The sequence below is a fragment of the Oncorhynchus nerka genome, linkage group LG18 (assembly GCF_034236695.1).
Source record: "Oncorhynchus nerka isolate Pitt River linkage group LG18, Oner_Uvic_2.0, whole genome shotgun sequence".
Taxonomy (NCBI): Eukaryota; Metazoa; Chordata; class Actinopteri; order Salmoniformes; family Salmonidae; genus Oncorhynchus; species Oncorhynchus nerka.
In genome coordinates, this window is record NC_088413.1 from 71,900,983 (window position 1) to 71,915,450 (window position 14,468).

General features: G+C 44.7%; 1 protein-coding gene across 1 annotated transcript; it reads left to right on the top strand.

Moving 5' to 3' along the window:
• Nucleotides 1-2,304: 2,304 nt before the first annotated feature.
• Nucleotides 2,305-7,787, top strand: zmpste24 (zinc metallopeptidase, STE24 homolog). The gene is made up of 10 exons (XM_029688744.2): nt 2,305-2,712; nt 3,594-3,740; nt 3,890-3,976; nt 4,073-4,189; nt 4,324-4,476; nt 4,630-4,771; nt 5,179-5,336; nt 5,709-5,813; nt 5,933-6,076; nt 6,774-7,787. Exons 1-10 carry the CDS (start codon nt 2,608-2,610, stop codon nt 6,996-6,998), a joined length of 1,383 nt encoding a protein of 460 aa, XP_029544604.1. The 5' UTR covers nt 2,305-2,607; the 3' UTR covers nt 6,999-7,787.
• The last annotated feature ends 6,681 nt before the right edge of the window (nt 7,788-14,468 follow it).

Below are 14,468 nucleotides of genomic sequence, written 5' to 3' on the forward strand. Positions count from 1 at the left end.
AGCAACCAACCCTGAACCATCCATGAGAGCACAAGTAATTCCGAATGACTGTCTGATCACGGTCTCTGTAGCCGATGTGAGTAAGACCTTTAACCACGTTAACATTCATAAGGCTGCAGGGCCTGACGGATTACCAGGACACATACTCAGAGCATACGCTGACCAGCTGGCAAGTATGGTATTTTTTGTTGTTGTATTTGACCCCCTTTTTCTCCACAATTTGGATCTTGCCTCATTGCTGAAACTCCCTAACGAGCTCGGGAGGCGAAGGTCAAGTCATGTGTCCTCTGAAACATGATCCGCCAAACCGCACTTCTTAACACCCGCTAAACCCGGAAGCCAGCCGCACCAATGTGTCGGAGGAAAGACTGTTCAACTGATGACCGAGGTCAGCTTGCAGGCGCCCAGCGCACCACAAGGAGTCACTAGAGCTCGATGAGCCAAGTAAAGCCCACCCGGCCAAACCATCCCCTAACCTGGATGATGCTGGGCCAATTATGTGCCGCCCTATGGGACTCCCGATCACGGCCGGTTGTGATATAGCCCGGGATCGAACCCGGGTCTGTAGTGATGCGATGCAGTGCCTTAGACCGCTGCGCCACTTCGGAGGCCCTGCACTGACATTTTCAACAACTCCCTGACCCTGTTTCAAGCAGACCACCATAGTCCCTGTGCCCAAGAATGCCAAGGTAAACTGCCTAATTGACTACTTCCCCGTAGCACTTACATCTGTAGCCTTGAAATTATTTCAAAGGCTGGTCATGGCTCACATCAACACCATCATCTCAGAAACCCTGGACCCAACATACCGCCCCAACAGATCCACAGATGACGCAGTCTCTATTGCACTCCACACTGCCCTTTCACACATGGACAAAAGGTACACCTACATGAGAATACTGTTCATTGACTATAGCTTAGCGTTCAACACCATAGTGCCCTCCAAGCTCATCACTATGCTAAGGACCGTGGGACTGAACATCTCCCTCTGCAACTGGATCCTGGACTTCCGGAAGGGCCTCCCTCAGGTGGTAAGGGTAGGCAACAACACATCCGCCACGCTGACCCTCAACATGGGGGCCCCTCAGGGGTGCGTGCTTAATCCCCTCCTGTTCTCCCTGTTCACCTACGACTGCGTGGCCACGCACAACTCCAACACCATCATTACGTTTGCAGACGACACTATGGTGATAAGACTGACACCGACACTGCCGATAGGGAGGAGGTCAGAGGTCTGGCAATGTGGTGCAGGGCAACAACCTCTCCCTCAACGTGAGCAAGACAAAGGAGCTGAACGTGGACTACAGGAAAGGAGGGCCGAGCATGCCACCATTCACATCTACGGGGCTGTAGTGGAGCGGGTCGAGAGCTTCAAGTTCCTTGGTGTCAACATTACTAAGGACCTATCATGGTCCAAACACACCAAGACAGCAATGAAGAGGGCATGGCAATGCCTATTCCTCCTCAGGAGGCTGAAAAGATTTGTCATGGGACCTCAAAAGTTATACATCTGTACCATCGAGAGCATCCTGAGTGGTTGCATCACCGCTTGGTATGGTAACTACTTGGCATCCGACCACAAGGCGCTACAGAGGATAGTGGGTACGGCCCATTACATCACTGTGTCCGATCTTCCTGCCATCCAGTACCTCTATATCAGGTGGTGTCAGAGGAAGGCCCTAAAAATTGTCAAAGACTCCAGCCACCCATAGACTGTTCTCTCTGCTACCACACGGCAAGCAGTACTGGAGTGCCAAGTCTGGAAGCAAAAGGCTTCTTAACAGCTTCTACACCCAAGCTATAAGACTGCTGAACGGTTAATCAAATGACTATTTGCATTGTTTTATTATAATTTATTCTTATTTATTGCACTGACTCTCTTGCACAGGCTCGATGTATAGTCACTGGAATCTAACCACACACATACTACACTGACACTCCCACACACCCACCCACACACACAAAACACACACACACATGCATTTTGAGGAGTATTTCTGTCTGTAATAAAGCCCTTTAGTGGGGGAAAACGAATTATGTTTGCCTGGGCCTGGCCCTGGCCCACCAGTGGTTGGGCCTGGCTGCCAAGTGGGTGGGCATATGCCCTCCCAGGCCCACCCATGGCTGCACCCCTGACCAGTCATGTGAAATCCATAGCTTAGGGCCTAATTTATTTAAATGGTCTGATTTCCTTATATGAACTGTAACAACTTAAATTGTTGCGTTTATATTTTTGTTCAGTATATTTTGAGAGATAATACAGTGACCATGGAACCTTAGTTATTTAGACGACTGGTTCAGTTTCACTGGGAACAAAATTAACTGCTGCACTGACATTTAGCATGGCAACCGCCGTTAAACGTTATCGAAGAAGAACATTTAGAATGAATGGAAACTGGATGCGAATGAGTTTGCTATCAATTTGAGTGGACCGGTGAATGCTAGTCAATTTAATCTGGGGATATAAACCATACTAAGTTATTTAAATATAAACAGTTGTATCTTCTGAATAAAGACTGGAAGGCGTGTGAACGGGCGGCTGTTCAACCAGTGAGTCCAACTAGCAACACATGCTAGCTTTAAATAGAGACCAAGGCCAGAATAAAGATGGAAACAATACTTAACCTACCAATCGAAAGTAAGATATTTTATGCTGTTCTGGTGTTCTCATGGACGGTGTATCTATGGGAGGCCTACCTTGCCTACAGACAGGTAATTGTTGAACTTTACTTTGTTTCGTAACGGTCATCTTTGTCAATAAGAAGGCTTTCTTTACTGCATTTCAATGCTTGCTAGCTAGCCGCATGCTGACTCTTTTCATTATTGTTTGTCTACAATATTTTTACCAAGAACAAAGCTGATTTCGGGAGTGACGTCGTCTTTGTACTGTGTAATTCCATGGTAACAGAATTACGCTGAGACAGGTTTTTCGCTCTAAAATGTATTCTAAACTGGGCTCGCTAGTGGCGCAGTTATCTAACGCACTGCATCTCAGTGCTTGAGGCGTCACTACAGACACCCTGGTTCGAATCCAAACTGTATCACAGCCGGCCGTGGTTTGGAGTCCCATAGGGCGGCACACAATTGGCCCAGCGTCGGCCGGGTTTGAACGGTGTAGCCCGTCATAAGAATTAACTGCCTAGTTAAATAAAATAAAACATCGAAACAAAAATCATTGATTTCAAAGTTTAACAAACCATCCAACTCTATCCACAAGAACTACTTTTAAAAATTTCCACAGATTTAAAAAAAAATTTTTACAGAAAAAACTTTGCACATACAACGTTTGGTAACATAATAAAACTGAGGGAGATGTTACCTTAATTCTGTTAGCACACTTTTCAGCTGCAGTTTTTCCAGTAAATGCTATTTTATTTACTGTGTCAATTGTTTAAAGTACTCATTGTGAGTAGAGTTGTAATGGTTTGTTAAACTTTGAAATCAATGGTTTTTGTTTGGTGTAATTCCGCAAACATGGAATTGCCCTACTGCAACTCAAGGTCCCACTAATCATTCTGTAACATGGACAGTTCTTTTTTTTAATAGCTAAGTTGAATATAAAAACATGTTGAAGTGTCTCTTCTAACACCCAGCGGAGAATATACAGGTTGACCATGCACGTACCACAAGAGTTGGGAAAGATCATGGACACAGACACCTTTGAGAAGTCACGCCTTTATCAACTGGACAAGAGCAACTTCAGTTTCTGGTCTGGACTATATTCAGAAACTGAGGGGACGGTGGGTACAACTAAAATATCCATTGATTTGTTAGGACCTACTTTGCTATATTACAACCTAGTTGTCTACCTCAATTTATCTGCTGACAGAGAGTATCACCTCCACACAGAGGGAATTTCATTTTTTTCCCCTGCTGTGTTCTCTCATAGCTGATCCTGCTGTTTGGCGGAATCCCTTTCGTTTGGAAAGTTGCTGGGACAGTGACTGCTCGTTTTGGATTGGGTCCAGAGTATGAGGTGTGTGCATGGTCCACGGTTAAAATAGGCAGTCCAGTATTACAAATGTTTTGGCAATTTTCTTGAATCATTCCATGGCTCTGTCTTTTCTTTTAGATCTTCCAGTCTCTTTCGTTTCTGATACTAGCAACCCTGTTCAGTGCATTCACTGGTCTTCCCTGGAGTATCTACAACACCTTTGTTATTGAGGAGAAGCATGGCTTCAACCAGCAGGTAGACTGTCAACTCTGAGGACATTCTTATTATACAGACAGTTTCCTAGATTGAATCAATTACACTTTTTTTCACTGGCATGGTTTCTAACACCGTTTATTTGTTTTTGTTGTTGTCTATGGTCTTCCTTCCAGACACTGGGGTTCTTCCTAAAGGATGCTGTAAAGAAGTTTATTGTGACCCAGTGTATTTTGTTGCCTGTGACCTCACTGCTCCTCTACATCATCAAGATTGGTGGAGACTTCTTCTTCATCTACGCCTGGCTCTTCACACTGGGTGTCTCGCTTGTCAGTCCTTTCACCTCGTAACTGGCTGGATGGGAATATTCAAACAACAGTTGTTTAGACTCTGGGGAGGAATTAATGGAGCTTAACTAATATCCAATATATCCTAATAGATTGCAAATGTATTTCTTTCTGGTCGTTCCTTCTCTCTCCTAGGTTCTGGTGACCATCTATGCGGACTACATTGCGCCCCTATTTGACAAGTTCACCCCTTTGCCAGAGGGTGAGCTGAAGGAAGAGATTGAAAGCATGTCGAAGTCTATCAGTTTCCCTCTCACTAAGGTCTATGTTGTAGAAGGTAATTTATTATTATTATTTTTTTTTTTACCTTTATTTAACTAGGCAAGTCAGTTAAGAACAAATTCTTATTTTCAATGACGGCCTAGGAACAGTGGGTTAACTGCCTGTTCAGGGGCAGAACGACAGATTTGTACCTTGTCAGCTCGGAGATTTGAACTTGCAACCTTTCGGTTACTTGTTTTGTCCCAAAGATGTAACACCTTAGACTGTATCTATAATTGTTTAACATCAGAGGAGAGCAAGGGAAAATGGGCGCTACTCTGCAGCTTGACCCTGTGTTCGTCTCAACTGTGTGTGGTGATGTGTGGGGGTTTAAAACATAGCAGAAATACCTTTCCGATGTTCGCTGTTACTTATGGACTATAAAGTTGTATTGTAATGATCCATTTTGACCTACTCTTGCAGGTTCCAAGCGTTCCTCTCACAGTAACGCTTACTTCTATGGGTTCTTCAAGAACAAGCGCATAGTGTTGTTCGACACCCTGCTGGAGGACTACTCTCCCCTCAACAAGGATGGCGAGCCAGAGACTGACACGCTAACCGAGGACAAATCCAAGCTCAAGGTCAGACTTACTCGGTTACGCAGAGAACTGGGTGTCAAAATGTTATAAATATAAAATATTGAAAAAAGATTCAGGAAGGCAACTTGATTCCATTCAATAATATTTATTGCTGCTAATATTAACCTAACCCTAATAATATTTATTGCTTCAAAGGTCTCCAGTATTACTGAGCACCACTTCGGCCATACATACCATTCCTGTAGTCTTGGTTAGAGCAGTGCCAGCACACAACAACTTTCATGTTATACATCTAATTTGTTGTGGTGGTCCTATCATAGAAACTTAACATGGTGTACTAGAAGTTGTAGTCAATATTTCATGCATAATTATTTTAAAAATCAAACCAGTTATGTTCTTTCTTTTTTTTTTCAGAACAAGAAGCAAGGCTGCAACAATCCAGAGGTCTTGGCGGTGTTGGGCCACGAGCTGGGCCATTGGAAGTTGGGCCACACTGTGAAAAACATAGTAATCAGTCAGGTTTGTTTGGGAATTCCCTTGATATGCATCTGCACGTCACCTCTATACCAATAGGCCACTTTCATGTTGATGCAGAAATGTCATCGATACAATTTTCTCCCCTGCCTCTGTCCTTGCAGATGAACTCCTTCCTGTGCTTCTTCCTCTTTGCTGTGCTAATTGGACAGAAGGAGCTGTTCATGGCCTTTGGTTTCTATAACAGCCAGCCCACTTTGATTGGGTTGATGATCATATTCCAGTTCATCTTCTCCCCATACAATGAGGTGAGTGACTCCATCTCCTAAACAATGCATTTACACTTGAGTGGACAAAACATTAAGACCATCTTCCTAATACTCAGTTGCATCCCCCTTCTGTCTTCAGAACAGACTCAATTAGTCAGGGCATTGACTCTACAAGGTGTCGAAAGCGTTCCACAGGAATGCTGGCCCATGATGACTCCAATGCTTCCAACAGTTGTCAAGTTGGCTGAATGTCCTTTGGGTGGTAGATCATTGATGCACACAGGAAATTGTTGAGCGTGAAAAACCCAGCAGCGTTGCAGTTATTGACTCATACCGGTGCATCTGGCACCTACTACCGTACCCCTTTCAAAGGCATTTAAGTGTTTTGTCTTCCCCATACACCCTCTGAATGGCACAAAGACACAATCCATTATTATTATTTAACCTGTTTTGTACACACTGTATATGTGACCTCTTAATACACTTCAGTGGAGGCCTTATCTGTTGGCCCTACAAGTGCTGTGGCAGCTATTCTCATTGTGTCCAGTGTTTGTTTGGCGAAAATACCTTGAGCATACTAGTAGTAAATATTGGCCAAAGAAATATACATCTAAAGCTACAATATATTTCTTAACTCTGCTTAAACAGAAAGTGTTTTTGAGATGGCGATTTAGCAGATGAGTACCTGCTACAGCCCGCTGAGGAAAACTGACATTTCTCCCATTCTTACCTCCAGGTCCTGTCCTTCTGTCTGACTGTCCTGAGCCGCAGGTTTGAGTTCCAGGCGGACTCCTTTGCGCGGGGCATGGGTCGAGCCTCGGAGCTCTGCTCTGCACTCATCAAGCTCAACAAAGACAACCTGGGCTTCCCTGTGGCTGACTGGCTCTTTTCCATGTGGCACTACTCCCACCCTCCCCTCCTGGAGCGCCTACGGGCCCTGGGAAGCACCAAGCAGGACTGACGAGTCCCAAAAGGAGAGCCACGCCCGCTGCCTCTCCCAAAGGGTCTCCACATGCCTCTTCTGGCACTCTGATGTAGTCTCCCCTATTTTCCTCTCTGTTTCCCTATTTTTGTTCTCCTTTATCCTTGCCATAATGTTCCTTTTTTGGTTAAATTTTTTTCCCAGTTTCAAACTTGCACAATACCAAAAGTTTTCAGAAATCTAGTGTGAGACCAGATCTATCAGCTATGCTTATTCTAGGTGTAATGGAGTTAAGAATGTCAAGCTAGCTGTGAGCTTATGGTACATGTTGCCGATGGAGCTATCGATTTATACATTTTCCCGATAGCTCAACGGTTGGTAAGTTGTCAAGGAGAGCGATCACGTGTGCTAGCCAGGCATAGGTCCTGAGTTCGAGCTCAGTGCGAGCCGAATCGGGAGCAACCTGTACTCACTAAGCAAGCAGTCCGTAACATAGGCAAACATGAACATGCAATACCATTGTGGGCATAAATAATTACCTGAACATTTTTAGTTTAAGCACTTGCCACTAGTACAGGTCACATTGATCAAGGATTTATCATATTTCAGCAAGGTTTACATTTTTACTGAAGTTTTATTTGAATTTCATTTACTCCCCTAAGAATTTGTAATTCCAAATGTTTTCTCATAAAACCTTGTTGTACAGTAGTGGAACTATCCCTGGCCAGTAGGGGTGGATCTATCCCTGGCCGGTAGGGGTGGAACTATCCCTGGCCGGTAGGGGTGGAACTATCCCTGGCCGGTAGGGGTGGAACTATCCCTGGCCGGTAGGGGTGGAACTATCCCTGGCCGGTAAGGGTGGAACTATCCCTGGCCGGTAGGGGTGGAACTATCCCTGGCCGGTAGGGGTGGAACTATCCCTGGCCGGTAGGGGTGGAACTATCCCTGTCCGGTAGGGGTGGAACTATCCCTGTCCGGTAGGGGTGGAACTATCCCTGGCCGGTAGGGGTGGAACTATCCCTGGCCGGTAGGGGTGGAACTATCCCTGGCCGGTAGGGGTGGAACTATCCCTGGCCGGTAGGGGTGGAACTATCCCTGGCCGGTAGGGGTGGAACTATCCCTGGCCGGTAGGGGTGGAACTATCCCTGGCCGGTAGGGGTGGAACTATCCCTGGCCGGTAGGGGTGGAACTATCCCTGGCCGGTAGGGGTGGAACTATCCCTGGCCGGTAGGGGTGGAACTATCCCTGGCCGGTAGGGGTGGAACTATCCCTGGCCGGTAGGGGTGGAACTATCCCTGGCCGGTAGGGGTGGAACTATCCCTGGCCGGTAGGGGTGGAACTATCCCTGGCCGGTAGGGGTGGAACTATCCCTGGCCGGTAGGGGTGGAACTATCCCTGGCCGGTAGGGGTGGAACTATCCCTGGCCGGTAGGGGTGGAACTATCCCTGGCCGGTAGGGGTGGAACTATCCCTGGCCGGTAGGGGTGGAACTATCCCTGGCCGGTAGGGGTGGAACTATCCCTGGCCGGTAGGGGTGGAACTATCCCTGGCCAGTAGGGGTGGAACTATCCCTATCCAATCCATTTTAGGGGGGGTTGAGAAAAAAATATCGGGAGTGTCAATAGGATGTACAGCGACTGGGCCATCAATTTATTATTAGTAGTATATCCTGCTGGTCGATTGGCTCCATCTACAACTGTTTATTATGAGAGGTGTGTGTGAACACTAGAACTTTAAAAGATACACACCATTTCAGATTTAGTCAAGACTATGCTTAAGATGGATCGTTGTTGAAGTTATACAGGTAACTGCCAAAGTAATGAAACACTTGAGGAAATTAGGGATACAAAGTATATTGAAAGCACGTGCTTCCACACTGGTGTGGTTTCTAAGTTAATTAAGCAATTAACATCCCATCATGCTTAGGGTCATGTATAAAAACCATGACGATGCCCCTATCCACAGGGCATGAGTGGTCAAATAAAATTATATTTGACACATGCGCCGAATACAATAGGTGTAGACGTTACCATGAAATGCTTATTTACAAGCCCTTAACCAACAATGCAGAGTAAGAGGGGGGGACAATGCAAATAGTCTGGGTAGCCATTTGATTAGATGTCCAGGAGTCTTATGGCTTGGGGGTAGAAGCTGTTTAGAAGCCTCTTGGACCTAGACTTGGCGCTCCGGTACCGCTTGCCGTACTGTAACAGAGAGAACAGTCTATGACTAGGGTGGCTGGAGTCTTTGACAATTTTTAGGGCCTTCCTCTGACACCGCCTGGTATAGAGGTCCTGGATGGCAGGAAGCTTGGCCAATCGCACAACCCTCTGTAGTGCCTTGCGGTCGGAAGCTGAGCGGTTACCATACCAGACAGTGATGCAAACAGTCAGGATGCTCTCGATGGGGCAGCTGTAGAACCTTTTGAGGATATTAGGACCCATGCCAAATATTCTCGGTCTCCTGAGGGGGAATAGGTTTCGCCGTGCCCTCTTCACAACTGTCTTGCTGTGCTTTGGACCATGTTTGATGTAATATGTAAACTCAGCAAAAAAAGAAATGTCCTCTCACTGTCAACTGCGTTTATTTTCAGCAAACTTAAAATGTGTAAATATATCTATGAACATAACAAGATTTAACAACAGACATAAACTGAACAAGTTCCACAGACAGGTGACTAACAGAAATTGAATAATGTGTTCCTGAACAAAGGGAGGGGGTCAAAATCAAAAGTAACAGTCAGTATCTGGTGTGGCCACCAGCTGCATTAAGTACTGCAGTGCATCTCCTCGTGGACTGCACCAGATTTGTCAGTTCTTGCTGTGAGATGTTACCCCACTCTTCCACCAAGGCACCTGCAAGTTCCCAGACATTTCTGGGGGGGAATGGTGCAAGCCCTCACCCTCCGATCCAACAGGTCACAGACATGCTAAATGGGATTGAGATCCGGGCTCTTCGCTGGCCATGGCAGAACACTGATATTCCTGTCTTGCAGGATATCATGCACAGAACGACCAGTATGGCTGGTGGCATTGTCACGCTGAAGGGTCATGTCAGGATGAGCCTGCAGGAAGGGTACTACATGAGGGAGGAGGATGTCTTCCCTGTAACGCACAGTGTTGAGATTGCCTGCAATGACAACAAGCTCAGTCCGATGATGCTGTGAGACACTGCCCCAGAACATTTATTTGACCTTTATTTTACTAGGCAAGTCAGTTAAGAACAAATTCTAATTTTCAATGACGGCCTAGGAACAGTGGGTTAACTGCCTTGTTCAGGGGCAGAATTACATATTTTTGCCTTGTCAGCTCGGGGATTCGATCTTGCAAACTTTCGGTTCCTAGTCCAACGCTTTAACCACTAGGCTACCTGCCGCCCCATGACAGACCCTCCACCTCCAAATCGATTCCACTCCAGAGTATAGGCCTCGGTGTAACACTCATTCCTTTGACGATAAACACGAATCCGACCATCACCCCTGGTGAGACAACCACGATTTGTCAGTGAAGAGCACTTTTTGCCATTCCTGTCTGGTCCAGCGACGTTGGGTTTGTGCCCATAGGCGACGTTGTTGCCGGTGATGTCTGGTGAGGATCTGCCTGACAACAGGCCTACAAGCCCTCAGTCCAGCCTCTCTCAGCCTATTGCAGACCGTCTCAGCACTGATGGAGGGATTGTGCGTTCCTGGTGTAACTCGGGAAGATGTTGTTGCCATCCTATACCTGTCCCGCAGGTGTGATGCTCGAATGTACTGATCCTGTGCAGGTGTTGTTACACGTGGTCTGTCACTGCGAGGACGATCAGCTGTCCGTCATGTTTCCCTGTAGCGCTGTATTAGGCGTCTCACAGTATGGACATTGCAATTTATTGCTCTGGCCACATCTGCAATCCTCATGCCTCCTTGCAGCATGCCAAAGGCACGTTCACGCAGATGAGCAGGGACCCTGGGCGTCTTTCTTTTGGTGTTTTTCAGAGTCGTAGAAAGGCCTTTTTAGTGGCCTAAGTTTTCATAACTGTGACCTTAATTGCCTACCATCTGTAAGCTGTTACTCTCTTAACGACCGTTCCAAAGGTGCATGTTCATTAATTGTTTATGGTTCATTGAACAAGCATGGGAAACGGTGTTTAAACCCTTTACAGTGAAGATCTGTGAAGTTATTTGGATTTTTACGAATTACCTTTGAAAGACAGGGTCCTGAAAAAGGGACTTCTTTTTTTGCTGAGTTTATGTAAGGGTAAAGTGACTGCATAGATAATAAACAGCGAGTAGCAGCAGCGTAAAAAAGGGGCTCAATTACAATAGTCCAGGTAGCCTTTTGATTAACTGTTCAGTAGTTACCCAATTTGTAAGTCGCTCTGGATAAGAGCGTCTGCTAAATGACTTAAATGTAAATGTAAATGTAGTTTTATGGCTTAAGTGTAGAAGCTGTTAAGGAGCCTTTTGGATCTAGACTTAGTTCATGCTCATCAAGCCATGTAAACCATATGCCACGGCCATCTGTCACCAGATCTCAACCCAATTGAACACTTGTGGCAGTTTCAGGATCAGGCGCCTGAGACAGCGTTTTCCACCACCAATGAAACACCCAATTTATGGAATTTCTTGTGGAATAATGATATTGCGTCCCTCCAATAGAGTTCCAGATACTTGTAGAAGCTATGCCAAAGTGAATTTAAGCTGTTCTGGCAGCTCATTGTAGCCCAACACCCTATTAACCTATGAAGACACTTTGTTGGTGTTTCCTTTTATTTTGGCAGTTACCTGTATTAAGGTTTGAGTGCATGTGACTTCCCAGGGTTCTGTCACTTGTGGTGATAGTTTTTAATTAATACTTGGGCCAATGATGGACCAAAGGAATTTTCAATTTAGGTTAAATTTCCTAATTTCTTTTTACAACACAATTTATATTTTTGAATGCACTTTTAATGGTCTGAGCATACTGTACTTGTAAATCATTAATGGCAAAGGGAGAAAAAGTGAATACATTTGTAATATATGAATGTGGTTTGGACTCCTGTTAATATGTTGTTTTGTTTTTTTCTCGTCTGGTGCCTGTGTGTGCGAGGTGTGATAGTGAACCCAGTTTTGACTGAAGGGGGGGCGGCTACATCAGATGAATCAAGTGTTTGGTTTGTTATAGAAGGACATACTTTTCTTGCAGCATTGTGAATAAAGTCCCTCACAGCAGCTGCCTTTTCCTATTTGTGTCTCAGCCTTTTTATGGGTAGTGAGAGTCACATATATAGTGACAGATGCACTACTGCACTAACTGTAATATAGCCCATTTGTATAGTCATATCGCTGCCAACTTGGTCTGAGCTTTTCATATTATTGTGTATGTAAATTTGAGACACTTTAGTTTGATGTTTCGTTGGTATTTATTTGTGGATGTCCATCACCCATTTTGTGTGATATGTTACGAATTACATTTCGTATGATATGTTATGAATTTTCAAACTGTGTGATATGTTCTGAATTCTACTTAGGTGGCTAACTTTAGCTACGTTTGGGGTTAAGTTTAGGAGTTGGGGGAAGGGTTAAGTTTAGGAGTTGGGGGAAGGGTTAAGTTTAGGAGTTGGGGGAAGGGTTAGCTGTGATGATTTGAACTTGAAACTTTTGGGTTGTTAGACATTTTCATTTTATGCCCACCCCGACCAACCACCCTACTTTTGTTAGTGACCATCTATCTTATGTAACCATGCCAAACATAACATATCATACTAATGAGTATCCTGGATTTACATTTACTATGTTACGTCTAGTCTATGAGCCCAGGCTGAGGGTACATATTTTAGCCCAATATCTTGTATAGCGAAGTAGATTATGGCTATCAAAACAATAATGTCTATACATAGTAAGCATAGCCTGCATAAGGGACCAATTAAAGTAAATTACAGACCACATAATCTCATTCCTGACTTTAAAGTGGCAGTCAGCACCTGAAACAAAGTGTTCTCGATCCCCACATCTATTTCGGTAAAAAGCTGAGGGATGGGTCTGGAGAAATATAACCACTCTCAAAGGACTGGCCATACATTATATTAAATGTACAGTTTTAACCATGTTTTGAGGCTACATAGTGTTACATGTAGTTTGTTTACAAACATTGGAATTAAACAAACTTACATTTTGGGTTCTGATGCAGTACAACAGTTGAAGTAAGCTCATGAGGCACAAGTTACAGTGCCTTTGCGAAAGTATTCGGCCCCCTTGAACTTTGCGACCTTTTGCCACATTTCAGGCTTCAAACATAAAGATATAAAACTATATATTTTTTGTGAAGAATCAACAACAAGTGGGACACAATCATGAAGTGGAACGACATTTATTGGATATTTCAAACTTTTTTAACAAATCAAAAACGGAAAAATTGGGCGTGCAAAATTATTCAGCCCCCTTAAGTTAATACTTTGTAGCGCCACCTTTTGCTGCGATTACAGCTGTAAGTCGCTTGGGGTATGTCTATCAGTTTTGCACATCGAGAGACTGAAATGTTTTCCCATTCCTCCTTGCAAAACAGCTCGAGCTCAGTGAGGTTGGATGGAGAGCATTTGTGAACAGCAGTTTTCAGTTCTTTCCACAGATTCTCAATTGGATTCAGGTCTGGACTTTGACTTGGCCATTCTAACACCTGGATATGTTTATTTTTGAACCATTCCATTGTAGATTTTGCTTTATGTTTTGGATCATTGTCTTGTTGGAAGACAAATCTCCGTCCCAGTCTCAGGTCTTTTGCAGACTCCATTCTTCCAGAATGGTCCTGTATTTGGCTCCATCCATCTTCCCATCAATTTGAACCTTCTTCCCTGTCCCTGCTGAAGAAAAGCAGGCCCAAACCATGATGCTGCCACCACCATGTTTGACAGTGGGGATGGTGTGTTCAGGGTGATGAGCTGTGTTGCTTTTACGCCAAACATAACGTTTTGCATTGTTGCCAAAAGGTTCAATTTTGGTTTCATCTGACCAGAGCACCTTCTTCCACATGTTTGGTGTGTCTCCCAGGTGGCTTGTGGCAAACTTTAAACGACACTTTTTATGGATATCTTTAAGAAATGGCTTTTTTCTTGCCACTCTTCCATAAAGGCCAGATTTGTGCAATATACGACTGATTGTTGTCCTATGGACAGAGTCTCCCACCTCAGCTGTAGATCTCTGCAGTTCATCCAGAGTGATCATGGGCCTCTTGGCTGCATCTCTGATCAGTCTTCTCCTTGTATGAACTGAAAGTTTAGAGGGACGGCCAGGTCTTGGTAGATTTGCAGTGGTCTGATACTCCTTCCATTTCAATATTATCGCTTGCACAGTGCTCCTTGGGATGTTTAAAGCTTGGGAAATCTTTTTGTATCCAAATCCGGCTTTAAACTTCTTCACAACAGTATCTCGGACCTGCCTGGTGTGTTCCTTGTTCTTCATGATGCTCTCTGCGCTTTTAACGGACCTCTGAGACTATCACAGGGCAGGTGCATTTATACGGAGACTTGATTACACACAGGTGGATTGTATTTATCA